At 44.4% G+C, this 27,438-nt stretch overlaps 1 protein-coding gene across 1 annotated transcript; it reads left to right on the forward strand.

The window, feature by feature from the left end:
• Positions 1-1,581: 1,581 nt before the first annotated feature.
• Positions 1,582-26,560, forward strand: SYAP1 (synapse associated protein 1). Its single transcript, XM_079727080.1, has 9 exons — positions 1,582-1,810; positions 6,622-6,740; positions 7,544-7,610; positions 11,568-11,641; positions 19,206-19,345; positions 21,827-21,975; positions 23,327-23,385; positions 23,837-23,984; positions 26,103-26,560. The coding sequence occupies exons 1-9, from the start codon at positions 1,618-1,620 to the stop codon at positions 26,228-26,230; spliced, it is 1,077 nt and encodes a 358-aa protein (XP_079583206.1). The 5' UTR covers positions 1,582-1,617; the 3' UTR covers positions 26,231-26,560.
• Positions 26,561-27,438: the final 878 nt, after the last annotated feature.

The following is a 27,438-nucleotide window of genomic DNA, read 5'->3' on the forward strand; positions in this document are numbered from 1 at the left end:
TATTTTTGCTTTTGTTTCCTTTGCCTTAGGACAGCGGTCCGCAACCTTTTTGGCAGCAGGGACCGGTTTCGTGGAAGACAATTTTTCCACGGGGGGCGGGGGACGGTTCAGGCGGTAATGCGAGCCATGGGGAGTGGCAGATAAAGCTTTGCTCTTTCGCCTGCCGTCCTCCTGTTGTGCGGCCCCAGGGGTTGGGGACCTCTGCCTTAGGAGACAGATCCAAAAAAATATTGCTACAATTTATGTCAAAGAGTGTTCGAAGTAGCCTTTTTTAAGGCAGAATTTTAAGGAAATTCTAACACATGCTACAACATGGATGAACCTTGAGGACATTTGCTCAATGAAATGAACCAGTCACAGAAAGACAAATGTGGTATGATTCCACTTATATGAGGTTCCTGGAGTAGTCAAAAATCATAGAGACAGAAAGTAGCTTGGTTGCCAGGGAATGGGGGGAACGGAGAACGGAGTTGTTTAGTGGGTACAGAGTTTCAGTTTTGCAACAGGAAAACAATTGTGGAGATTGGTTCCACAACAATGTGAATGTACTTACTACTACTTAACTGTACACTTAAAAATGATTAAGGTGGGGCTTCCCTGGTGGCGCAGTGGTTGAGAGTCCGCCTGCCGATGCAGGGGACACGGGTTCGTGCCCCGGTCCGGGAAGATTCCCACATGCCGCGGAGCGGCTGGGCCCGTGAGCCATGGCCGCTCAGCTTGCGCGTCGGGAGCCTGTGCTCCGCAACGGGAGAGGCCACAACAGTGAGAGGCCCGCGTACCAAAAAAAAAAAAAAAAATTAAGATGGTAAATTTTATGTTTATCTAGCACAACTAAAAATTTTTAAACTTAACAATTTCTTAATCTCATGAACTATCCAGTCCCCAAATTTCCAATTCTTATAAACGTCAAAAAAATTTCCCCACTGTGTTTGTTTGAGGATCTAAAGAAAATCCGCAAGTTGCCATGGGTTGTTTTTTAGGTCGTTTTTAATCTATAGGTTCCCCTTTCCCCCTTCCTCGCAATTTATTTGAAGAAACAAGGTCGTCAGCCTGTGGTCTCTCACAGCCTAGATTCTGCTCCCTGCATCCCGTGGTGTCCTTTAATAGTTTCCCCCGCTCCCTGTATTCCCTGTAAATTGGTAGGTGGACACAGAGGGCCTGGGCTAGTTTTGATGTGGACTCAGAAGGAGATTAAAGACATCCATGTCCGCGGGGCCGACCCTGCTGAACCAGAAAAGGTGAGGCTAAACCACCAGCCGAGCTGCTTAGAATGACAAATGCGCGGTGCACTCCACTAGATCAGGAACCCACAAAGCCGGGGGAGGAGAAAAGGAAGCGGGGCTGGGCTACGTGGGGAAAGCCCTTTGTCCGGTTTCCAAGCGCCTAATCGGGTTACGAAATTAACAGTTAGCGGGGAGGGCGGGGCCTTTGTTCGGAAGTGACGCTAGCGCGGCCGCCGGCTGAGTGACAGTGGAGGCGGGGCGACACATAGACTGGCTGCTCTGAGGTCGCACTTCCGAATATCGCCCTGGGAGGCGCGTCTTGTGGAATCGGGAGTAGGCGGCACCCGCTAGGGTCTCCGGTGACCCCGACCGCGGTGGCGGCCCCGCGGGCGGGATGTTCCGGGGTTTGAGCAGTTGGTTTGGCTTGGAGCAGCCGGCGGCGGGTGGCCGGCAGTATCAGGGAGACGGACAGCCCGAGGGAGACGCTCCACCCGAGCAGCGCTCCGAGGCGGTGGCGGAGTCCGCGGAGGGGGAGCTACAACAAGCCGGGGACCAGGAGCTCCTTCACCAGGCCAAAGGCCTCGGCAGTGAGTCTCCCCCGGCCTCCGGGACCACAGAGTTTCGGAGAGCGCCCGCATCCCACCTCCTGCCGCCCCTGGGCGTGGGCCACCAATGGTCGGGGGTGTGGGGTGGGGAGAGGAAGGTGTGTCTGTCGGTCGGTCCTCTGGGGACCGGAGAGGTTGGTGAGGATCTGGGCAAGGCCGAAGCCTCATCTAGCGGTCAAATCCTGTGCCTGAAGTTCCTAGTGACATGTCACTCTTTGCAGAGTGTGTCAACATTGGGAGCAGGGCCGCAGTAAAGCAGTGGGGCTCCTCGTCTTTAGGTTTGACGAGGAATCTGTTTTGTTCAACTCACCAACTTTCACCTCCACCGCCTCCCGCCCAGAGGACAGGGGACGTTGAGGAGCTCGAGTGCCTTTTTGCCCTTAGGTCAGAATGTGTCGTCCCAAGTAAATTGAGGAAGAGTTATTAAGGCCTATGGCAGGCAGGCTCATGTCCTTTTAGGTGCACTGGGATCTTTTTCCTTAAGGCGGGAAAGTAGTTGCCAGTTATTGTCTGTGTTGCAAGTTTCAGCACTAGATGTTTTGTGAACGATTCATCTCTTTAAACACCCCAGTGAGTTGGGAGGACGAGCGCAGAGTTAGCGGCCCAAAGTTATGCTGATAGTAAATGGTAGAAGTGAAATTTGAACCTGGGGCTGTCTAATTTCAAAGCCCATGCTCTTTCCCAGCTTACGGTCTAGTTCGGGAGGAGGGTATACATAATAGGCATGCAGAATAAATACATGCTGTAGTAATTCTGCTCCTGGAGAGATCTTGGCAGGCTTAAATAGTCAAAGAAAACGTCTTTAAGAAGGTGGCCCTAAAGCAGACAACACTACAAGTGAGAGATTAAATTTGGAAAGCAATTTTAAAGAATTTACTTCAAGATACTACAAGGCAAGAGCATAGGACAGGCTGGAGCCTGAGAATGGAGAAACACATACTTGAGTAAGAAAGGCTCTAACGTTCAAAAAGTTTACTGTGGGGTGGAGAGGCAGGGAGAACAGGCATAATCTCAAATCATGGCAGTACACAGTCTAAGCCCCAAGCCTCCAAACTGTGTACAAGAGAAATAAAACTAAGTGTTACGCAATGAAATCACCAGAGGGAACAACTATTTCCTGTGTGGAAAATTGGGGAGAAACGAGTTTGGAATATTCGAGAGATGTAAGGAGACGAAGTTGACTAGAGCAGAGAAGCTGTGTTAGGTAGCTGGGATAAATAAAAGTGGGACCACCTTAGGAAAAGCTGGGTATGATTGTTTCCTTGATTTCATAGAACATGGAGAATCATTTTCGTTTATCTTCAGAAGAGTATCAAAAGTGGCTTCTTAAAACTTAGGGCTTTATTGAAATCTCATGTTTATATTTCGTAATAAAGACCCCTGAATATTTTTTTAATGTTTTCGATATGGATGTCTACTTTGGAGCTTAACGCTGCCATCCCTTTCTTTCCTCACCAGACTCTCTTTCTAAAAAATACTTATTTATTTATTTGGCTGCACCGGGTCTTAGTTGCAGCATGCAGGATCTTTAGTTGCGGCATGAGGGATTAGTTACAGCGCGGGATCTAGTTCCCTGACCAGGGATTGAACCGGGGTCCCCTGCACTGCAAGTGCGGAGTCTTAGCCACTGGACCACCAGTGAAGTCCCCCTCCCCAGACTCTCTTGAGGTTGGGTAAGCTAAGGTTAGATGGAAGTACTTCCCCACCCACACACGCACTGTGAATGCAAAGTTTCCAAAGAAATTAGAGCCCTTTTGGCTCCGAAATTTGATTTTAAAAACATGTAAAGGTCCTAGTTTGTACACAACCCCTCAAAAAGACAAGAGATGATTAAATACTTTTTATTTCTACATAGTGATCCTAAGAGGTATATTCTTTAAAAAGACCCATCTCTGTTTTGAAAACTGAAGTTAAACATCTCTGTGCCTGATTCCCACTGAGTAGATTCATTTCTTTGGCCTTTTAAAAATCTACATGAAGGGCTTCCCTGGTGGCGCAGTGGTTGAGAGTCCGCCTGCCGATGCAGGGGACGCGGATTCGTGCCCCGGTCCGGGAGGATCCCACATGCCGCGGAGCGGCTGGGCCCGTGAGCCATGGCCGCTGGGCCTGCGCGTCCGGAGCCTGTGCTCCGCAACGGGAGAGGCCACAACAGTGAGAGGCCCGCGTACTGCAAAAAAAAAAAAAAAAAAAAAAATCTACATGAAGGGACTTCCCTGGTGGTCCAGTGGTTAAGAATCCGCCTGCCAATGCAGGGGACACGGGTTCGATCCCTGGTCCGGGAAGATCCCACATGCCGCGGAGCAACTAAGCCCCTGCGCCACAACTTCTGAGCCTGCGCTCTAGAACCCACGAGCCGCAACTTCTGAAGCTGGTGCACCTAGAGCCTGTGCTCCACAATGAGAAGCCCCACGCACCGCAACGAAGAGTAGCCCCCGCTCGCCGCAACTAGAGAAAGCCTGCACGCAGCAACGAAGATCCAACATGGCCAAAAATAAATAAATAAATAGTAAAAATAAATTAATTTAAAAAAAAGAAATATTTGGAAAACACAGTGTTTCTTTTTTTTTTTTAATGGTATGCGGGCCTCTCACCGTTGTGGCCTCTCCCATTGCGGAGCACAGGCTCCGGACGCGCAGGCTCAGTGGCCATGGCTCACGGGCCCAGCCGCTCTGCGTCATGTGGGATCTTCCCGGACCGGGGCACGAATCCGTGTCCCCTGCATCAGCAGGCAGACTCTCAACCACTGCGCCACCAGGGAAGCCCTCGGAATTTCTAATTACTCTTGGGAGACATCCCTCCCTTCTGGGGTGCCTCAGTTTAATGAATAATCTTGCTCCTCTTGTTGTCTTTGAATCCTTTTTCGTTGGTTTGTTTGTTGAGAAATGGACATCCCTTGAGGGCAAGAACTGTGCTTTCTCAGGACTTCCCTGGCTGTCCAGTGGTTAGGACTCAGCACTTCCACTGCAGGGGGCCTGGGTTCGATCCCTGGTTGGGGAACTAAGATCCCACAAGCCATGTGGTGCGGCCAAAGGAAAAAAAAAAAGACGAATCTAGTTCAAAAGGTATTCCTGAGAAAATCTTACAGGGAACCCTGCTCTTTTAGAAGTTTGGATTTGTCTATCTGCAGAGGATATTTTTAGGAAGTAGTGTGGCTGTCTACCCATTTAATCATACCACTCTGGGTAAATAGGCTAGTCACAACCGAAGGGAAATCAGGGATCTCCCTAAAGCTCAGCATTTATGTCACTCCCCATTCATGCATTTAGCGAGTACTTACTGGTCACCCTCTGGGGATACACTGGTAAATCGGACAGCCTTGGTCCCTGCCCCAGTGGGGCTTAGGATGGGTCTTCAGTCTAGCTGAGAGGACACATTCGCCAAGTAATGGATAGAGTGTCATAGATGTTGTTGATCTGGCACCATAGGTAGTGAGGGAACACCTCTTAGGGACACCTACGCTGGCCAAGGAGCCAGGGACCATTTCTTGAGAAGTGATGTGTAAGCGGAGGCCCACAGCATGCGTAAAGTTAGCCAGGAAAAGGGAGGGCTGATAAAAGTGTTTCAAACCAAGGAATAACATATTTGGGGCCTCCTTGGAGATACTCGAGAATTTCTTGTGGTCCTACGAGTGTAGAATAGGAGGAGGAGGATGGCAGGAATGAGCCCAGAGACAAGGAGCTTCCTGAGATAGTCACAGTGGGTGTTGATACCAGGAACAGATGACCGCCCTCAGACACAGTGGGAGAAAGGAGACTGTTTAATGTTAAAGGAGGTGGTAAGTGGTAGAGATGGTCCTTCGGATCAGGAGATAGTACTTGTGCTCCCAGGTAGCGGTACGAATCTCCTGATTTTCTGTGGCACCACCTATTTAACCAGGGGTGCCAGGCTCCCTGGGCCGTTCTTAGCGGGATCTTCTCCCTGCCTGAGTGTTGTGAGTCAGCCCACCTGCCCCTCAGCACGGGCAAGTAGCAGAGGCAAGCCTGCTCTAACTTACGGAGCATTTTCTGTGCGATGAGATTTGAAGGCCAGTTGCCCGGAGCATCCCCCACTACGACCTGCCTGAGGTCGCTTCCTGCAGCCCAGATTCTGTAGAATGTGGACTTTGAAATAATGTTTGTCTAGAAATACACCTTCATATCATAGTGCAAAAAGAGCCTTGATACAAATGTCTTTTCAGGTCTTTAGAAAAGTTAATTTTGTGTTTTTGTTTTGTCTTGTGAAGTTCGTGTGTTCCAGTTTGAATTTCGTTCTATATATTTACTCATTATTAGTAGTGAAGAGATTTATATTAGGGCTTGCCAAGATTTCTATTTATTAAAAAATCCCCCAGATTTATCATGGGATGAGTTAATCTAGGAGAGGAGGGGCTTTTTTCCTTCTTTTTTGATCAAGAGGGAAGGAGAAAATAAAGCTGGGATACTTAGGGTCTAGGAAGGAAAGAAAGTAAAAAGTAGCCTTGATCTTATTGTAAAGTAGGCAGGGAGATTACTTGCTGAGATAAGTTAGAACTAGAGACTGGAGAAGGACAAGATAAGTTTGAAACAGCTACTGGAGTGAACTGGGGAGTATGCTAACAGTCTTTGAAAGCAATGAATTAAAGGCCCAGTATGGATGGCCTGTCCACTGAGAAAGTGGAGTACTGTCAGTGCTTCTCGCTCATTGTTTCAAGTCCTCATTAACAAGGAACACGCCCTACGGTTTAAGAGTCTTACAAGCACTTATTAAGGGAGAAATCACAAATACAATAACCACTGTACTTGAATGGAGCATAGACTCTTTTTTATTCTTTACAGACTATCTGTTTAACTTTGCAACTGCTGCTACAAAAAAGATAACTGAATCAGTTGCTGAAACAGCACAAACAATAAAGAAATCAGTAGAAGAAGGAAAGATAGATGACATCATTGATAAGGTACATTTAAATATCTTTTGGAAATAGAAGTTTATGAAATTCATTAGCAGCATTACGAACTTCTTCTTATGAACTTTATTAACCCAAGTAGGGTATCATATTCTGATAAATATCATATTCTTGGGGTTTTTTCTCTGTTTTTTGTATAATAAGTAGCTATAAGTTACCTGATTTAAATAACCTTTGTTTTTGTTTTAATATATTCTAAAATACATTGATACTTTTGGGTAATACTAAGCTTTTCATATTGTGAGTCTAATTTTCAACTATAACCATTTCAGAATACATTTATGCCTTTGTATCATTTGGGTAAGTTTTAAAAGTCCTAGACCAATAGGAACAACCCTTTTAAGACTCTAAGGGGTGAGTTAGTTCATTGTTTGCAGTGGTGGGGTACAGGCCTAGGGAATTTCATTTATGTTGGTAACTATTTGAACTAAGGAGGTCATCAGTTAAACTTTAGATAGCTTATTATTTAGACATTTTCGTTGTGTGTACTATTTGTTAGAATGAGATTTGACCTGTCTTTTATTGTTTTATGGAATAAAACAAAAATTCCGTTTTTAACTCATTTTATTTTTGCATTTGAAAAGATCATCTGTCATAAAGGCAGCTGAACACTTAGAGTTCGGAAATGTCGAAGATCCCCTCTTGTTGGGGAAGGGAAGAAGTATCACTTTTTTAGTCTCTTTATTTGAAGAAAATGAATAAAATATCTCAAATGGACTTTACAAGTCTTGAACGTAATTCTTATCCAATAATAAGCTTTTAAAAGTAATATAACTGTATGTATTTTTTAACAGACAATTATAGGAGATTTTCAGAAGGAACAGAAAAAATTTGTTGAGGAGCAGCATACCAAAAAATCAGGTATGGTATAGGCTTATACATGACCTACTCGCCTGCCAAATTTTACTGAACACCGGTTATGTGCTAGACACCCCGCTAAGGCTCTGAGAATACAAAAATGTCTAAGTTACGCCTCCATCTTTCAGGTAGCACAAAGACCAGTGGAGACAAACCTATAAACCTTCAGGGTTTAAAGGAAGGAAGGAAATAGTTCCTGGCGGCTATGATGGTGGGTGAGGTAGCCCTTCTGGAGAGCTGGCTCTGACAGAGAGAGTGAGCTTTTATTTCTTATTTTATCACAGGTCCAGCACAGTGTCTGATGTACACCTAATAGGCACTTAGCAAATGTTGGCTCCCTTCCCATTCTGTTCAGAAGAAAAAACGAAAGAGCTTTCCAGGGAAGTGACGGAGGGCCGTGAAATGTCACGGAGAGTTTGGGAACTTACTCAATACATTTCTTTACTGACAAATGCTTATTTAAATGTTTGCAGTTGCAAGATCTCAAAATGCCTGCTTTTACTGTTCGGTGGTGTGCAGACACAAAACCGGCCTCATGTCTTTGAATCTGGCAAAAGTAGTGTAAAATACTTAAGTTGGTTTGAGCAGTACCACAGATTCAAACAGAACTAGTTAGTCCTGTGGTGATTTCCCATCAGGCATTGTTGCTCCTAAGTACTCAAAAGTGGGAAGTAGCTCTTTGGGACAAATAAACTACTATACAGGTTAGCATAACTTAGTGCTTCGTGGGAAGCAGTAAGGTTGACCCTGGCTCAGAGACTTGGTATAGGAGCTCGTCGGTGCCTCTGAGATGGGAACTGTGGAAGGAGTGGGGGTGAAAGATTTGGAGGCAGGTTCACTTTTTTTTTTAATTGAGTGAAAGATTCTTTAAATTCTTTAGTGTTTTACAGTTTTCAAAAGTTTCACACACTTGATTTTGTATAATCCCATAATAACCCTTTTTTTACCCCCTTCTCCTATATTGCCCCTCCCCCCTCCACGGGTAACCACTAGCTTGTTCTCTATTTCTGTGAGTCTGCTTCTTTTTTGTTATATTCACTAGTTTGTTGTATTTTTTAGGTTGCACATATAAGTGATATACAGTATTTGTCTTTCTCTGTCTGACTTATTTCACTTAGCATAATGCCCTCTAAGTCCATCCATGTTGCTGCAAATGCAAAATTTCATTTTTAATGGCTGAGTAGTATTCCTGTGTGTGTGTGTGTGCGTGTACATACACATATATGAGTATATATATATACACCACATCTTCTTTATCCATTCATCTGTTGATGGACATTTAGGTTGCTTCCATGTCTTGGCTATTGTAAATAGCACTGCAATGAATTATAAGGGTGCATGTATCTTTTTGAATTAGTGCTTTTGGTTTTTTCAGATATATACCCAGGAATGGAATTGCTTGAGGTGCTTATTAGACATCTGGTGAGAGGAACATGTACAAAGTCAAGGAAGGGAACAAAGGTGGCATATCGGGAAAATCCATTCCTCAGTCGCACTAGCCACATTTTAAGTGCCTGATCACTACACAGGGCTAGTGGCTCCCATGTTGGACAGTGCAGATATAGAGCATTTCCATCACTGCAGAAGGTTCTGTTGGTCAGCACTGCTTTAAATCAGTGGAACGGGGTTCAGCAGCAGTTTAGTCCTGTTTGAAGCATGGAGGAGAATTCTGTCTGCTGATGCAGATTGTTAGTCAAGTCATGTAAAAACCATGAGAGTACGTGAGCCCCTCAGTGACGAGCGTGTCAAGCGTGAACGGTGCTGAGTAGAGACCTACAGTGTTGAGGGGACGGGGTAGAATGGAAGGAGTCGGCAGTTTCTGAGAGCCTGCTGGGCACTTTATATACAACGTCTCCTTTAATAAAAGGAAGGATCAGCAAGGTTAAGTAATTTGCTGAAGGTTGCTCAGCTACTAAGTGATGAAACACATCTGCCGTTAAAACTAGTGCCCATTTACTTGAGAGAGAGAACAGCTAGGAGAGAGAAGCCATGAAAGCACAGAGAGGGAAGAATTTCAAGGAGAGCAAGGTCAGGTGAGTTCCATTTACAGTGACCGTGAGGAAAGGCACGTGCATCACTTCCCTTAACGGTCACAGTAATTCTCTGAAGTACTTCCTATTATTTCCATTTTCCAGATAAGGGAACTGGCCTAGGGAGAAAAGAACTAAGAAATATCCATGGGATTGGACAAGCAGGAGGTTATTGGTCACCCTAAAAGGAACCATCTTAGAGGAACAGGGAGATGGGGGGTGTCTCCTCCATACCAGTAGCTTGGGCCTTGGGAGGACCTCATTATTCTAGGGTAAGTGGCACGAGCAGAGGCTGCCCAAGGTGAATAGACTGAAAATGGAGACCAAAATGTTCAACAGTGTAAGAAAAAAGTTTTGAAGGGGCTTTACCCTAACTTTTTAAAAAGTATGAGAATATGTTAATTTTACCTTATTATTAACAGAATTTGGATTATAATTGCCACCATTTGCTTGTTTAGGATGAGCCAAAGAATGAACCAGATGCCTGTCCATGTGTCCGTCCATCCATCCATCCATCCATGCATGCAGATAACTTTTCTATCAGTTGGTACCCAATAGGATGTGTCTTCCATTTGACTTTTGAAGAATAATAGTAAAAGGCACTATTTCTGCAAAAATATGAGGACCCTCTGCATTTGCTGTCTTCTGTGCTGACCACCCAGCTCCACAGCCTTAGCCATACCCTCGGCTCAGACAGTAGAGCTGCTCAGACACACACACACACACACACACACACACCACACACACCACACACTGAATTCCATGGGACTCGCCTCTCCAGGTGGTTGCTGTTTGTCGTCTGGCATTGTAATCCTGCTGAGTTGTAATCATCTCTTTCTTGTGAGCCCCAGATGATGCAGGCTGGGTCATAGTTGTCTTTGCATCCCCAGCTTTTTGCTTCTGAAGACTTAATGGAGGATTTGATCCCAGCCCTTTTGTTTACTGCCTCCAATTTGCCCTTTCCTTTCTTCATTTGCTTTCACACTTGACAACCCTTTTCTCAGTTCCTAAGCCCTTATCTTGCAACCTCCTTATCACCTTTTGTCATGAATCAAGTACAGTAACTTTTTATAAAGGCTTTTTATTTGGAAATAATTTCCATGTACAGAAAAATTACAATAAAAGTAGTACAGAGAACACCCGTATACCCTCCACCTAGGTTGTTATAGTCCCTTTGCCTTATCATTTACGTTCTCTGTCTCACTCTGTGTCTTTTTTTTCCGTTCCATTCAGTGTGCATTTCCTAAGAAGTAGGGATATTCTCTTACATAATCACCAATGGTACAGTTACCAGCTTTAGGGAATTTAACATTGATATAATATTCGTAGTCTAATTTTGTCACTTGACCCAGCAATGTCCTTTATACATTTTCCCCCTCAGTACAGCATCCAGTCCTGGGTACAGTACTGCACTTTTTGTCATGTCTCTTAGCCTCCTATAATCTGGAACACTTTCACAGCCTTTCTTCATCTTTTATGACATTAATGTTTTTGAAGAATACTCCCCCCTCCTTTTTTTAAATAGACCATTTCTCATTTGGGCTCTGTCTGATATTTCCTCATGATTAGATTCATATTATTCATTCTTGGCCAGAATACTACACAGATGATGTGTCCTTCTCAGTATATTGCATCTGGAGGCCCACTATGGCCATCTCTCCCTCGTTAGTGATGTTGATTTTGGTCACCTGGTCAAGGTGTTGTCCAATTTTTCCACTGTATAATTTAAGGAATTTTTAAATCAAATGCATACATGCCTAAGATTCATACATTAGGTCTGAAGATTGTGATGAGTGTTCATATTTCAACTTATTAATAAATTGCTAAAATGGTTATGTGGAAGCTTTCTCATTCTTTCAATCCACAGATCGCAGTTTTACCCTTGTAACCTGTTTTTCTCTTTTTTTCTTTGCCATTAAAAACCTTGTAGAAGCAGCAGTACCACCATGGGTTGATAGTAATGATGAAGAAACAATTCAACAACAAATCTTGGCCCTATCAGCTGTAAGTATCTTGTGATACCCTGTATAGAAATACTTCCTTCCTATCATGACTTTATCCTTAGCAGAATGTTTTTCTTCTATACAATTTTAAAAATATTTTGAGATGTTAGGAATGTACACATCAACTTTCATCATTTTTTTTCACTGACTTTAAATTTGCTTTTTTCTTAGGTAGTTTTCTCTTATTGGAAAAGTCTAGCTTATTACACAAAATAATTCTTTCAGCCTGAAAAGGATTCTTTTATGTTATTAAGACAGTCTTTTGAGATGTGCAATCATGAAGTTTCTGGATAGCATTCTAATTCTTCTGAATGAAATGATTGTTTTCTAAATTTTCTCTTTAACTACTATATGTATTTGTCTGAAACTGAAATTGAAAGAAAGAAAATTCCATATGCTGCACCACAAAATGTTCTCTCAGGACTTCAGAGGGAACGGAGTGATACCACCTAACAATCGTGTAGCACCTGACAGTTTCAGGAAACACTTTCTCACACAATATCTCTTTTGAGCCTCGTGGTTTGCCTGTGAGGTGGGTAGGGGCTTTTACCACCACTGTACAGGTGTGGGGACCGAGACTCTCAGATATGACCCTCACTTTTCTTTTTTTCGTGGACGTCCGGCATGTGGGATCTTAGTTTCCTGACCAGGGATCAAACCCACACCCCCTGCATTGGGAGTGCAGAGTCTTAACCACTGGACCGCCAGGGAAGTCCCTGACCCTCAGTTCTTATCTGTGTCTCCACTGGGCTGTGAACTCTCAGCAGAGGCTGACTTTGATCTCTGTCCTCAGCATTCAGCACCCCACCTGGCATGGGACGCAGTGAATAAGGCTTTTTACTATATCAGTGGTTTTCAAGCTTTATTTTTAACCCACTCTTTTTTTTTTTTTTTTTTAACCGAAGTCAGAAATGGAACCTTGGTCTAGAAAACAAACAAATGTAGAGCTGGGCTTTTCCTCCCTTCCAGTGCCCCAGGGCACTTTAAGGTTTTCTTCTTCCCATTAGTAAACCCTTAAAGGCCTAAGCATCCAATTCCAGGTTCATTGTGGACACCATGTATTTTGTTTACCATGTTACAGCCAAACTTGACACTGACATCACACACCGATTATTTATCCCCAGAAGGAAATTTTGACGGTGAGACTCGGTGTCATTTGAGGGTAAATGTCAGATACCAACCAAGTCCCCATAACTCCTCTGTCCCCCTTACCTGTCCCTCTCCTCATCTTCTACATCTCAGAATAAAAGACTCCAGTTATCCACCAATTTTTTCTAGAGGAGTCTTTCTTGAGTCCTGCCTCCCCCCGCCCCCATCCTGACAGTGCTGTGTTCAGAGCATAGCTCTAGTCCACTTCACTGCTATCACCATGGTCCTGGTGCTATCGTCTTCTGCCCAAAAGGCATCCCATCCCGACTGTTGTCCCATCCTTGCCCCTTTCCAGTACAAGTGCATCTCAGCAGCCAGAGGGGTCCATTTATGGTGAACACACTTCGTGTCACTCTCCTACACAGACCCTTTTAGTGGCGTCTCATCTCTCGTAGACTAAGATCTAAACTCTGTCCGCTGGCTTCTAAGGCCCCTGGCTTTGCACACTGCTCCCTCGTGCCCCACTGGCCTGATTGCCAGCACTCCAGCCACTGTTGCTTTCTGATGTACAACTAGATCCAGCTTTGTCCTGCTTTAGTACCTTGAGCTTGCTGTTCCTTCTTCCTGGAACCTAACCCTGCACCATTCCACAAGATCTCAGCTCAGATGACATCTCCTAGAGGCCTTCTGTCAGCACGCTTTCAGCCCTGCACGCCCAGTTACAGCAGCGCGGAGCCCTGGCAGTCTAAACCCTTGTGTCTCTCCCTGCTCCACCGCCCCCAGCTGGAATGTAAGTGCCGTGAAGGCAGGGACTCCATCTGTGCTGTGCCCTGCTGAGCAGGTGGCGTGGAGCCCGGAGCACAGCAGGTGCCAAATGAACATCTGCTGAATAAATGATGCAATAAACATTGCACCCAGGCACGCCTACAAGAGAGCTTCTGAGATTTCGGCATGACCCAGAGGCTTCGAAACAGTCTTCAATCCATCCTTTATGGTGGCTGCTGAATGTGTTAAGGAATAGATTCAATTGCTGTAATAGATCTGAAAACACAGTAGGTTAAATGAGCTGTGAGTTTCTCTCCCTCCCTCCCTCCTTCCCCTTCACAGTCAGTCCAGAGGTAGGTGGTCTCAGTAGGTGTGCTTTGCCCAACGAAGTCACTTAGAGACCTAAGTTCTTCTTGTCTTACTCCCAAGCAGCCCCTAGGACGTGGTGTGCATGACTGTGTTCCAGCCTGTGGGAACTGGGAAAGAGGTGGCTGTACCAGACCACCTGAAGGACGAGACCCGCAAACCGCACTTATCACTCAGGCACACACCCCTTTGGCAGCTTAGACACACAGCCACCCCTGTACTCCAGGGAGCCTGGAAATCTGGTCTCTGGCTGTGTGGCCACATGCCCAGCTGGAACTCAGAGTTGTGATCCTGAAAGAAAGGAAGGTAGAAGTGGATACTGGGAGACGGCTAGCGGTCTCTGCCGGAGTTGCCTGACATTCTCTAACTTACCAGGCACTAGTTTGGGACACTTCAGAGTGTATAGCAGAGTAACCCTTTAAGCTTTTTATATTGGAGGGCCACATAGGGCCACGTAATACATGAAAAGAAGTTGATAGCACATTTGTCATTAGAGACTTGTGAGAACTCAATTCAGCAGACCGAATTTAGTAACTACTGTAGGCCAAGCCTTCTCCTAGGACTTGAGATAAATGAGATCCACCCTGCAGGAGCCCGTAGGCTTGCTAGAGAGCTGCTCGATGAACGCACATACAGGATTATTCCCTGGAATGAGGAATGTAATACAGGACGCTAAGGACGTGCAGCGAGAGGAACATCTCATGTATTGTGGAGCGGGAAAAGGATGGTCCCAAGGAAGCTTCCCAGAAGTGACGGCACTGGAGCTGAGTTGAGTCTTAGGAGAGTGTGTGGATGTTTGGGGGACGTGAGGCCAGTTTTGGCATTAAGGTAGGGGGTATCGCGAGCATTTGTGTCTGACTGGGCTGTAGGATGCAGGTGAAGAAGTAGATAGGCAGAGGTCATGAGGACCTTATCATACCATTCTGATAAGTTTAGGTTTTATCTTAAAGGCAGCAAGGAGTCATTGAAGGATTGTAGTCATAGGTAAAATATGTTTTTCTTGGGGCGGAAGAAATGGGACTGGAGACAGGTGCCCATTAGGAGGCCGGTGTAGAAACCCAGGTGAAACATGATTGGGACAACTTCAGGCTTTGAAATGTTTATTTTGGAAGGTAAAATAACTAAAATCCATTGAGGGGGAATTCCCTGGCGGTCCAGTGGTTAGGACTCCACGCTTTCACTGCCGAGGGCCCGGGTTTGATCCCTGGTCGGGGAACTAAGATCCCACAAGCTGTGTGGTGCAGCCAAAAAATAATAATAATAAAATACAATCCATTTAGGCTCAGAATTGTTCTTGCCTTATTAATGTAGGAATGATCAGAAACCAAAAATATTGTTAAAATCCAATATGAGCAAAATGAGTTGAAACTGACGCTATTAGTAGCAATATAAACTGCTACCATCTTCTGGAGGAGAGTTTGGGCAATCTGTGTCAAAATAATCATACTCTTGGATTAGAAATCCCACTTCCAGGAATTAACTCTAAAAAGATCACTTTCGAAGGGAATAAAAACTGTAAAGTGATGTTACTTGCACGGTTCTCTATAATGAAAGATTAGAACCAATCTAAATGACTACTGAAGTGGGCCTGGTTAAGTAAATTATGGCTCATTCAGGGTAGACATAGCTACATTGGAGATGGAAAGATGTTCACGACTCTGAGTGGAAAGGAAAAACAGATGATCCACAGGCTGCAAGTATCTTCCTATTTACATCAAGTTGTATTCACACAGACACGTGCATGTTTGCAGAGAGACACGCATCCGGGAGGGTGTTTGAGGAAATATCTTACTACGGTTGTCTGTGGGTGTTGGGATTTTTGACTATGTTTTTCTTTGATGTTCTGAATTTTCAAAAAATGGATGTGTATCATATCTACAAACAAAAAAGGTGTTTAAGAAACAAAGAGAAATCGAATAGCAACAACCAGTCTTAATTGTTTGGTCCAGAACAACAGCCTTTTGCCTTGATTATGCTCAGTCTGTGGGAAAGGGGGTGGTTTGGAGACATTCCTTTACATGTTAATCAGTGCGAGTCCTGCTCCATCTCAGAGAAGTTCAAAACCATCCTCATTCCCTAGGAAATTTGCCTAATCCAGGAAAGCTTTGTTTGCCCTTGGATCTTTCATTTTGTTTACTTCTTGACTAACTGAAGAGAACTGGCCCAAGAGAAACATGGACTCTGTCAGAGCTCTTCCAGGTTGGGCATAGTAGGTACTGGTGCACTGGAGATTCACAGTGCTGCCCACTCAGAATGTCCACATTATGTACTGACCATGCAGTCATGGGCCATACGAGGGTCTTCTGTGATGGGGATGTTTTCTCTGACACAGTCTTGGGTTGGATTTCTTTTTTTTTTTTTCTTTTGGCCACACTGCACAGCTTGTGGGATCTTAGTTCCCCAACCAGGGATTGAACTCAGGCCCCAGCAGTGAAAGCACCGAGTCCTAACCGCTGGACCGCCAGGGAATTCCTGGATTTCTTTTTTTTTTTTTTTTTTTGTGGTATGCGGGCCTCTTACTGTTGTGGCCTCTCCCGTTGCGGAGCACAGGCTCCGGATGCGCAGGCTCAGCAGCCATGGCTCACGGGCCCAGCCGCTCCGCGGCATATGGGATCCTCCCAGACCGGGGCACGAACCCGTATCCCCTGCATCGGCAGGCGGACTCTCAACCACTGCGCCACCAGGGAGGCCCCTGGATTTCTTTTTAATGAGACTCCAGTTTTAATATATTAATGATAAAATGTTTGTATGACGCATTTTATTTTGTTACTGTGTTGACTGTACCTCTTAATGGATTGTGAATTCGCTAACCCTTAGTTTAAGGTATCTTAACCTAAGCCTGAGTGCAGCAGCATGAAGAATAATTCACTTGGGACTTCCCTGGTGGCACAGTGGTTAAGAATCCACCTGCCAATGCAGGGGACACAGGTTTGAGCCCAGGTCCGGGAAGATCCCACGTGCCGTGGAGCAACTAAGCCTGTGCACCACAACTACTGAGTCTGCGCTCTGGAGCCCGTGAGCCACAACTACTGAGCCTGGGTGCCTAGAGCCCATGCTCCGCAACAAGAGAAGCCACCATAAGGAGAAGCCCGTGCGCTGCAACAAAGAGTAGCCCCCACTCACCGCAACTAGAGAAAGCCCGCCTGCAGCAACGAAGACCCAACACGGCCAAAAATAGTAGCTCTATTTTTAGTTTTTTGAGAAACCTCCATACTGTTTTCCACAGTGACGGCACCAATTTACATTCCCAACAGTGTACAAGGGTTCCTTTTTTTCCATATCCTTTCCAACGTTATTTGTGGTCATTTTGATGAAAGCTATTCTGACAGGTGTGAGTTGATATCTCATTGTGATTTTGATTTGCATTTCTCTGATGATTAGCGATAATGAGCATCTTTTCATGTGCCTGTTGGCCATCTCTATGTCTTCTTTGGAAAAATGTCTATTCAGGTCTTCTGCCCATTTTTTAATATATTGAAAATATTTTCTCCCATTCAGTAGGTTGTCTTTTCATTTTGTGAATGGTTTTCTTTGCTGTGCAAAAGCTTTTAAGTTTAATTAGGTCCCATTTGTTTATTTTTGCTTCTGTTTCCTTTGCCTTAGGAGACAGATCGAAAAATATTGCTACGGTTTATGTCAAAGACTGTTCTGCCTGTGTTCTCTTCTAGGAGTTTTAGGGTTTAATGGTCTTTCATTTAGGTCTTTAATCCGTTTTGAGTTTATTGTTGTATATGGTATGAGAAAATTTTCTAATTTCATTCTTTTACACGTAGCTGTCCATTTTTCCTAGCCCCATTTATTGATTGATTGATTGATTTTTGGCTGCGTTGGGTCTTCATTGCTGTGCGCGGGCTCTCTCTAGTTGTGGTGAGCAGGGGCCATCTTCGTTGTGGTGCATGAGCCTCTCATTGCGGTGGCTTCTTTTTGTTGCAGAGCACGGGCTCTAGGCAGGCGGGCCTCAGCAGTTGCGGCACACGGGCTCAGTAGTTGTGGCTCGTGGGCTCTAGAGCTCAGGCTCAGTAGTTGGGGCACACGGGCTTAGTTGCTCCATGGAATGTGGGATCTTCCCGGGCCAGGGCTCGAACCCATGTCCCCTGCATTGGCAGGTGGATTCTTAACCACTGCGCCACCAGGGAAGTCCCCCCGGCACCATTTATTGAAGAGACTGTCTTTTCCCATTGTATATTCTTGCCTCCTCTGTCATAGATTAATTGACCATAAGTGTGTGGGTTTATTTCTGGGTTCTCTATTCTGTTCCATTGATCTATATGTCTGTTTTTGTACCAGTACCATACTATTTTGATGACTGTAGCTTTGTAATATAGTCTAAAGTCAGGGAGCATGAGCCAGCTCTGTTCTTCTTTCTCAAGATTGCTTTGGCTATTTAGGGTCTTTTGTACAAATTTTAGAATTATTTGTTCTAGTTGTGCAGAAAATGCCATTGGTATCTTGATAGGGATTGCATTAAATCTGTAGATTGCCTTGGGTAGTATGGTTATTTTAACAATATTAATTCTTCTAATCCATGAACATGGTGTATCTTTCCATCTGTGTCGTTTTCAGTTTCTTTCATCATTGTCTTATAGTTTTCCAAGTACAGGTCTTTTACCTCCTTAGTTATTAGATTTGTTCCTAGGTATTTATTTCATTTTGATGTGATGGTAAATGGGATTGTTTTCTTAATTTCTCCTTCTGATATTTAATTGTTAGTGTATAGAAATGCAACAGATTTCTGTATATTAATTTTGTATCCTGCAACATTACCAGATTCATCGATGAGCTCTAGTAGTTTTTTGGTGGCATCTTTAGGATTTTCTATGTATAGTATCATGTCATCTGCCAACAATGACAGTTTTACTTCTTCCTTTCCAATTTGGATTCCTTTCATTTCTTTTTCTTGTCTGATTGGCAATAAATGCCCTGGGAATGCAATGGTGACTGAGAAAGACCCAGTGCCACTTCTCCGCAGATCATGGCCAGGCAGGGGAAAGTCTCATTGTTGGTTCCCTTGCCGAACCTTGGCTGAACACTTGCCACCCTGCCCAAAGGGCCGTTTGGGCAGGGCGGCTCAGTAGCCGCGGGCCGGGTGGCTTCCCCCAGAGGACTCCTCAGCCTCCGGCCTGGCTGTAGGCCTCCCATGATGCTCTCTCCAGTTGAAACTGTTAAAGAATATATGAAAGGATTGGTCATTCTCCACTCTGTCTAAGGCAGGCAGGTTAATGACAGCTCAGTGTACTTTGCGGCTGAAGCATTTAGGAGAATTCAGTGTGTCAGATCACTGATGTGTTATTACTTACTAATTGCAGTCTATGGTTTTCCCCATGTTTTTCCTCTTTTTTTGAAAGGACAAGAGGAACTTCCTTCGTGACCCTCCAGCCGGCGTGCAGTTTAACTTTGACTTTGATCAGATGTACCCTGTCGCCCTGGTCATGCTCCAAGAGGACGAGCTCCTGAGCAGGATGAGATTTGCCCTTGTTCCTAAACTGTAAGCAGTGGGCTCTCGAGCCGGAGTGGCATGTATGGCCCTGGTCATGTACCGGGTATCGGAGAAGAAGCATGGGATGGGGGCCAGGATGCTCTCAGACGCTCTTTGTGAAAAGGGGCTCTGCAGCCCTTCAGCAGCACCCTCCCAACCCCACCCCCCACATAGGGTGCCGTAGAATCAAAACTCAGGGTGGACTTTTCGGGAATTTTGGGGTCCAGATGATATGTGCTCTTTTATCCCCAGTTAGAAGGTAGAACGAATTTTCCTATAAAAACAGCAGAAGTGCCCATGCCCTCCTGAATAAAATTAAGGTTTCCCGAGGCCCATCAGGACCTGGCTGCTGCCTTTTCTCCACTCAGGCTCTGCTCTCTGGCAGCAGCAGTCTTGTTCTGCTTCCCACCCGAGGCTTCTTCCCTCTGCAGATCTCTGCTTATCCATTAAGCTCCAGCACATGCATCCTGACTTCTGTGACATGGCCATTAGCAGAGGCCACCTCCCTTCCCCTCTGCCACCATGGGTTCTTCCTCACCTTTTCTAATTCCAGTGCCTTCTTTTGAATCTGCCCCATTTTTAAAGTCAGCGGTCTTTGGTGTTCCGTGACTGTTCCTGTTTTATGACTCTCTCTTCTTGTTGTATGATGCAGTATCTTACTGTTCTCTGAGGACATGAAGTCTGGCTTTCTTGAGATACTCTTTTCACTATGCTCTTTCCCTGCATCTTGGATTTGGGCTCTGTGGTTCATGCTGCAGGCTTTTCTTACCCGTCCTTTGGGACTGTGTGCTCCCCAGGGCCATTTGGGCAGGGTGGCTCAGTAGCCCTGGGCCGGGTGGCTTCCCCCAGAGGACTCCTCAGCCTCCAGCCTGGCTGTAGACCAAACAACGGGGAGAGCCTGAGCCCTGCGGCTTCAGTACAGCCATGTGCCCCTGTTCTCAGCTGTACCGACTGTCCCTGAGTGCAGAGCCCTGGGCTCCCGGTCTCTGCTGTGCGGGAGTTCAGTCCCTGGCTGTCTCACCGCTCCTTGGGACCTCAGCACCAGCCTTCAGAGCCACCTGGTGCCTCCTGCCCCCACGGGCTGCCTTTAAGAGAAGAGTGGCAAAGCTCTGGGGTCAGATGCACTCCCGCAACTCGAAAACCATTCGAATCATCCCAAGCCACACGTTGGGCTCTCTGCCGGCTTCTCAGGACTGTCCAGAGGCCCTGAGGCGCTCAGACGTGTGGCCTGGGGTGCTCATGGCAGGCATGTAGTTTTGGTTATTGCCAATTCTGCACTCCCTCTCGCTGCTGACAGTAATTTTAGATTTCTTTTAAGCTTTGGAGAATTGATATTTGGCAAATAGTATTTTTGTTTTGTCACCAGCTACGAAAACTGCCCATTGAGTAGTATAATTCCAGTTTCCTACTGCTTATTCTGTTAGGGAAGATTTAGAAATTAGGGTTATTTTTTATGAGTCTTTATCTGTTAGGAATATTTACTGAAGTATTTATGGATGAAAGGACATGATGCCTGGCATTGCGTTAAAATATTCCAACCCCACCCAAAGAAAAGCATTTATGCAGGGGAGAGGGGCATAGATTTTGAAACGTGGTTGGCAGAATGCTGGTAATTGTTGAAGTTAGGTTACAGGTACATGAGGTTTCACTGTTCTAGCCTCTCTACTTTTGTTTTATTGAAATTTCCATATTAAAACAAAACAAAAATGAGCCAACACATACAAATATAAGACTTCTGGACTTTTCCTTCCTGACATACAGAAGTACAACCTTTATCATTTGGGACATTTTTTCTTTTTTTTTTTTTTTTAATTAATTAATTAATTTATTTTTGGCTGTATTGGGTCTTCGTTGCTGCGTACGGGCTTTCTCTAGTTGTGGCGAGTGGGGGCTACTCTTCCTTGCGGTGTGCAGGCTTCTCATTGTGGTGGCTTCTCTTGTTGCAGAGCACGGTCTCTAGGCACAGGCTTCAGTAGTTGTGGCACACGGGCTCAGTAGTTGTGGCTCGTGGGCTTAGTTGCTCCACAGCATGTGGGATCTTCCAGGACCAGGGCTCGAACCCACGTCCCTTGCATTGGCAGGCGGATTCTTTTTTTTTTTTAAATAAATAAATTTATTTATTTATTTATTTTTGGCTGTATTGGGTGTTCGTTGCTGCGTGTGGGCTTTTCTCCAGTCGCAGCGAGCGAGGGCTACTGCAGTACCCTGTTTTCCTCTGCTGAGGGCAGTGTTGGTATTAAAATACCAAGAAACACTGAGGTTTCATTAGTGTTCTATAAACTTGTCTTTTGCTGCTATGGAGAAGACAGCTATTCTCTTTATCCTGTTATTCAGCTTTCAATTCAAAAGCCAATGAGAATTTCGTTTGAGCCTCATTCAGATTTGAAAATGTCCCTAAAAGTCATCTGTTCCCATCTCCACTGCGACAGCTAAACCCTGCACACACTTTACGCATGCCTTCTCAAATGCGTTGTTGTTTGTCTTTGAAAGTGTGAAGGAAGAAGTGTTTTGGAGGAACTACTTTTACCGCGTCTCCCTGATTAAGCAGTCAGCCCAGCTCACGGCTCTGGCGGCCCAGCAGCAGGCTACCGGGAAGGAGGAGAAGGGCCACGGCAGAGAGGACGAGTTGCCACTGACAGGTATGTTCAGAGAAGACGTCACTGTGCGGGAAACAAACAAAAGAGTTACTTTTAAAATATTCTTCATTTAGATATTCTCATGAGCTTGTCATCGTGTATATACCAGAAATGTCATCGTCATCTTAGGGAAAGTTCTTTTCTTTCCAGAGAAAATGCTCATTCTTCCCTTGTTGCCCTCTCTCTGACCCTGCTCACCGTCCTCCCCCAGCTTTCTTTTACTTTGCTGTCTTTCTCTCGTTCTTCGGGTTTCTTATTTCTTCCTTTTTATTCCTCCCTCCGTCACCAGTCGTCTTCCCATCTCTTTATTTGCCCTTTTTATACCTTCTGCTCTCCAGTGACTCAGTTCCCTGCTCTTCTTCATTTCTCAGTCTTCCGTTCAGCCTGCTCATTGCCCCAGTACTCCAGTCTGTAGAACAGAGCTAAGATATCCAGCCTGGAGCTAGACACCAGTCAGTTACACACGTGACTCTTCCTTATTCTGACATTTTTACCCCTGGTTTTGGGGGAAAGCGGTTTATAATATCGGCAGTGATTTAATACCTATAATAGCAATTAAGATATGTATTTTGTGTCACATTTTTAACGTTTAATGAACACCTGCTGTGTATAGGTACCCCTTATAACTGGAGACTTATCCGTTCATGGAATTTTACATGATTACACAAAACAATGTGTCCTAAGGCACAGGTTGTACGGACCACTAGGAAGGTACCTGACACTGCATTTAGGGTCAGAGGAATGTAATGAATCTGCTCTACACAGTACCATTTGGCATTTTGCATGTAGATGTTAATATGAATCCCAGTTGTCTCTCATTCTTTAGTATTCCTTCTTTATTACTTTTATTGGAAAATGCCATTTTACCCAGTACTGCCCATGTATCAAGATGGGCTTAAGACAGGATTCAGTAAAGCCCATCTGTGGTAAGGTTGAGAAGATAGAAGATGCAGCCTGTGAGGAAGAGGAGCCACTGTGCCTGAGCGTTACGTTTTACCTTGTGAGAAAAGGAAAACTTGATAAATAACTTCATTCTCATTATCCTGCAAGAAAGAGCAGAACTATTCTTCAATGCATTTTGCTAACACTGAAGTCAAAATTTATTTCCTGCTGGAAATCTTACATAAGGGGTATTGAATATGATGATATATATTTTAAAAATCCCCAAAAGAAAGAGGCTGAGATGGTTTCATCTGGGTAGTTCTTACTGCAGAAAAACGGAAAGCATAATATTAAAAGCTAATTTCTGTAAATTACTTAGTATGATCATGCTTGTGGATAATTTAGTTGTTATTATAATATGTATTCAGAATTGAATCAAGCAATTCTTGTCTCTTTTATTCTCACTTCTTAGAGGCAGTACGGCCCAAAACGCCACCTGTTGTAATCAAATCTCAACTTAAAACTCAAGAGGTAATACAGTTTTCCATTATACCTAGTAGTTGATGTCTGGAAATGAAGTAACTCTGTGTTGACTATCTCAGAGACCATTTTCAAAACTACTTATGAATATGGGTCTTATCTGTTCTGAAGAAGAGGGGTCCGGTACTTGAAGAGTTAAGGACCTACAGCTGAGACATGAGACGATTGCCTGGCATCAGTAGTTCAAGATGTGCTCGTCGGGCATGGGACAGAATGATTGGAGTGATGCAGACCAGGAATGAGCATAGAGATTCAGGTGGCAGCTCATGTGGTTACCGAGCCAGCGTGCAGGTTAGGAGATGGAGAGCAGCGGCCATCTGACTAGCAGAGGAAGGGAATGAAAATGAGGCTGCGTTAAATTGTGAGATGACCATAAGCACGAGCTCTAGTCTCTATATGTCGCTTCAAAAACCATTTCCCGAGCTCATTTGTTGCATTTCAGGATGAAGAGGAGATTTCTACCAGCCCAGGTGTTTCTGAGTTTGTCAGTGACGCCTTCGATTCCTGTAACTTAGATCAGGAGGACCTGAGGAAGGAAATGGAGCAGCTGGTGCTGGACAAAAAAGAGGAGGAGACAGTCGCGCTGGAAGGTACAAAGCCAACGACATCACCGTTCTTGTCCCCAGTGCCGAAGCTGACCGTAGAAAATTGTTATTCTGGAGCAGATACACAAAACTGTGTTGTAACTTTTGCATCAAAACTGTATCTGTTCCCCACTAGAAGGTGGATTCTAGCACACATGACCTCATCTCCTGTCCCTCTGCCCTTCTAAGCACAGAGGCATAGAAAGGAGAAACAGACCCAGAGAGGTTAAGTGAGTCTTCCAAGGCATCTCAGCCCTGAGAACACATGGCCAGGAGCGGGCAAGAAAGCAAGCGCACCCCTTTACGTGGAGATGCTGCCCTCCGGCCTTCTGCTTTCAAAGCTGCGTCCTGCTGGGGTTTATACTGTAGGTAGAAGCCTCTTTTCCCAGCTGTTGTGTGCCACTAGCACATCGCTTCTGGGAAGGAGTAGGCTGCCTTTAAAAAACCAAATTAGCTTAAAAACTAAGGTAATTTAGAAAAAAAGTGCAAGTGATGGGACTGCATTCTTTGGCACATCAGGACAAATTACTGGTTTTCTACTAGATGACAAGCAAAGGCTTGGGTTAATCATCATTCGTGAAGCCTTCAGAGACTCACCATCGCGGAAGCCAGCTGTTCCCACAGTTGTGCAGAAAGCACTGGTGAGAAAGCTGACCTCCCAGAGGTGAACCGCCTGCCCATGTGCACACTGCACACTGCAGGGGGAGTCTGCAGGAGAGAACTGCTGGGGGAAGCGGCTGGTGGGGGAAAGAGAAGCGAGTGCGGAAGTGAAAATCTGGGCTCGCTCCCCCCAGACCCCTTGTACCCCATCTATTTTCTGATACGATGGCTGCTGGCCACCGCGGAAGGAAGGCGGGCATGCACCCCACGTGCAGCAGGCAGTAGCTCGAGCAGACTGTGCCCTGCTTCCCTTGCTGGTGACGACTAGTAGCAGAGAGCCCACGGAGACTGGAAGGAAGCCTGGTCAGGATTCACGTGGCACTGGCTGGCCATTCCGGGCAAGCTATTCTTTCTTTGAATCCCTGCCCTAGTTATAATTTGGACCACTTAACATCTTTCACATATTAGTTGTCTTGGCCCCCCAGCTAAGGTGTAAGTTCCTCAAGGGCAGGTACACCTTGTCTTTTTATCCCCTACAGCACCTAAAGTAGAGCTTAGCACCCAGTAAGCACCTAATATTCGTGAAATCGGTGTTTTGCTACGCAACATGGTCACTGCTATAAAAAAATTGAAAACATTTGGTTTTTCTTTTCTCTATAGGTACTAAGTTTAAGGTTTATTTTTAAAAGATGAAAATGAATTTTAGCTTTTACTTTTTAAATAGCTGGTTTGTTTTCTGGCTGTTTTATAACACTACATAGCAGATGCCTTATCCTATATGTATTTGCATACACCCGTATATTGAGAGTCCAAGTGGCAAGTTGCAGCTCTAAATCTCACCAGTGTGAGAGCTCAGGTAGAGCCCACATGGGGGGCCAGGCTTTGGCGAGAGACTGCCTGACTTCAGGTCCTGGTGTCTTTTGCCACTCGTGGGAGACCACTTAGCACAGACTATGGAGCCCTGCAGATGTGGTTCCATCCATATGTCTGTCACTGTCAAGCTGTGTGACCTTGGGCAAGTCACTTAACCTATAAGCCTCCATTTCCCCATCTGTCAAATGTGTATAACTGTATCTGTGGTCCACGTATTGTTCTAAGGATGAAAAGAGTGATATATAGAGAGCACTTAGCCCTAGGCCTGGCTGAGTGAGTGCTCGAGAAATGTTAGCTGTTTTTGCTACCATCATCATCATTGGTAGTGGTAAAAATTAATTTGCGACCAAATATTAATTATCAATTATCCATTTAAATAGAAGGAAAATCAGAGGCCTAGGTAAAGAAAAATAACATGCAAAATTTACTGACAACATCTGATACCTTTGCTTCTACATTTAATAAGTTTATCTTTCTAATCATATTAGTTGAAAATCTGTTCAATTTTTCTGAGCGCACACAGTGCTGAAGCCTGACACGGTAAATATTTCCGTGGTAGGACTTACACAGGTAATTATAGTGGACTGCATTGTTAAGACTGGCATTAAAAATTCAGAATCTTTTTTTTTTTTTCTCATTTGTTTCTTTTAGAGGATTCTGCAGATTGGGAGAAGGAACTACAACAGGAACTTCAAGAATACGAAGTGGTGACAGAATCAGAGAAACGAGATGAAAACTGGGATAAGGAGATAGAGAAAATGCTGCAGGAAGAAAATTAGCTGAAATAAAAGAATAATCCTTAACATTCTGCAACTGACATTAAATTCTAGATGCTGACACTCGCTGAATCAGAAGGCACAAAAGAGTATGAATTTATGAAATTCAAAATTATCCTTTTTTCAAGTTGAAACTTGCCTCTTCTACTTAAGAAAAAGTACATAGGACAGTTATTCTAATAATCAAAAAGGGATGTTTTATGTAACGTTTCTTTAAATCTAGTTAGAAATGTTCTTGTAGTCAGTACAGACATCTTTGTCACAGAAACACAAGTAAAATTTTAGAATTCTGTTTTCCGTGAGGTCAAAAATAAAATATATTCTTCAATTGTGGTTTTCTAAACATTTGTACTTCTTGTTGCATTTTTGTTGATACATATGCGTTAAAGTACCTACTTAATGCATTGATAACTATCAAAATGACCAAATGGTACCAAAGAACTTAAGAGGAAGCACTTTCAGAGCTATTTTCTTGCAAGTATTTTCTAAAATTCCATCTGGAAGCCAAAAGATAAAATAATTATGTTGATTATAATGACATAAACATCACTCATTTTGACATTGAGAAATACTGTTTCTCAAAAAAAAATATTTGTTTTTCTTTGGGGCCTTTTTCTTTTTTTAAACTATGCCACATTTAATAATGTTTTCCTAAATTTCACATCGTGGTTTTTGTAGAAAGCAGGGTCTTTCATCCTTTCAGTGTTGATGACTGTCAGAAGGCTGTTCAACCTTAAAGTCTCATGCTGTTTAAATCGTCACCACTTATAAATGTTTTCGCTTTTTTTGTCTTAATTAAACTGTCAGTCTTTATAAAATTGTGTTCTCTGAATACAACTTTTGGAACTTCACTGATCCATCCTGCCTGCATTCTGCTGTAGCAGCACGACCGTTCATAGAACGTGGTTACTTGAAAAGGACAGATGGCTGAACATCAGAACACTCCACGGCGTTTGCTTCCCGAACCTTTCGGATTTTTCAGAGAGCCTTTATTTCATAAAGGGGAGTAGAATTAAGACAGTTCTTATAGGGAACATGTACTTATTTATATTCTTGATCCCATAAAAATTAGTCTATGGTCCTCTGGCAAAGATATAGTCAAACAAGAGAATTGGGTGCTTAGGTTTGTAGTTTGGGATATCCTCCTGTGAAGAAGCCAGGCTTCCTCAGCTAGGATCACTTGTGTTGTATTCGATGAAACCACTGACCCT

The sequence above is a fragment of the Hyperoodon ampullatus genome (genome assembly GCF_949752795.1).
Source record: "Hyperoodon ampullatus genome assembly, chromosome: X".
In the NCBI taxonomy this organism is placed as follows: domain Eukaryota; kingdom Metazoa; phylum Chordata; class Mammalia; order Artiodactyla; family Ziphiidae; genus Hyperoodon; species Hyperoodon ampullatus.

What these genes read in the sequence shown, in the direction of transcription:
- SYAP1 (XM_079727080.1), top strand. Translation starts at nt 1,618, where the DNA reads ATGTTCCGGGGTTTGAGCAGTTGGTTTGGCTTGGAGCAGCCGGCGGCG. An exon ending in TAGATGACATCATTGATAAG is followed by an intron (nt 6,741 to 7,543) that starts GTACATTTAAAT and finishes ATTTTTTAACAG; the next exon opens with ACAATTATAGGAGATTTTCA. An exon ending in TTTGCCCTTGTTCCTAAACT is followed by an intron (nt 19,346 to 21,826) that starts GTAAGCAGTGGG and finishes TGTCTTTGAAAG; the next exon opens with TGTGAAGGAAGAAGTGTTTT.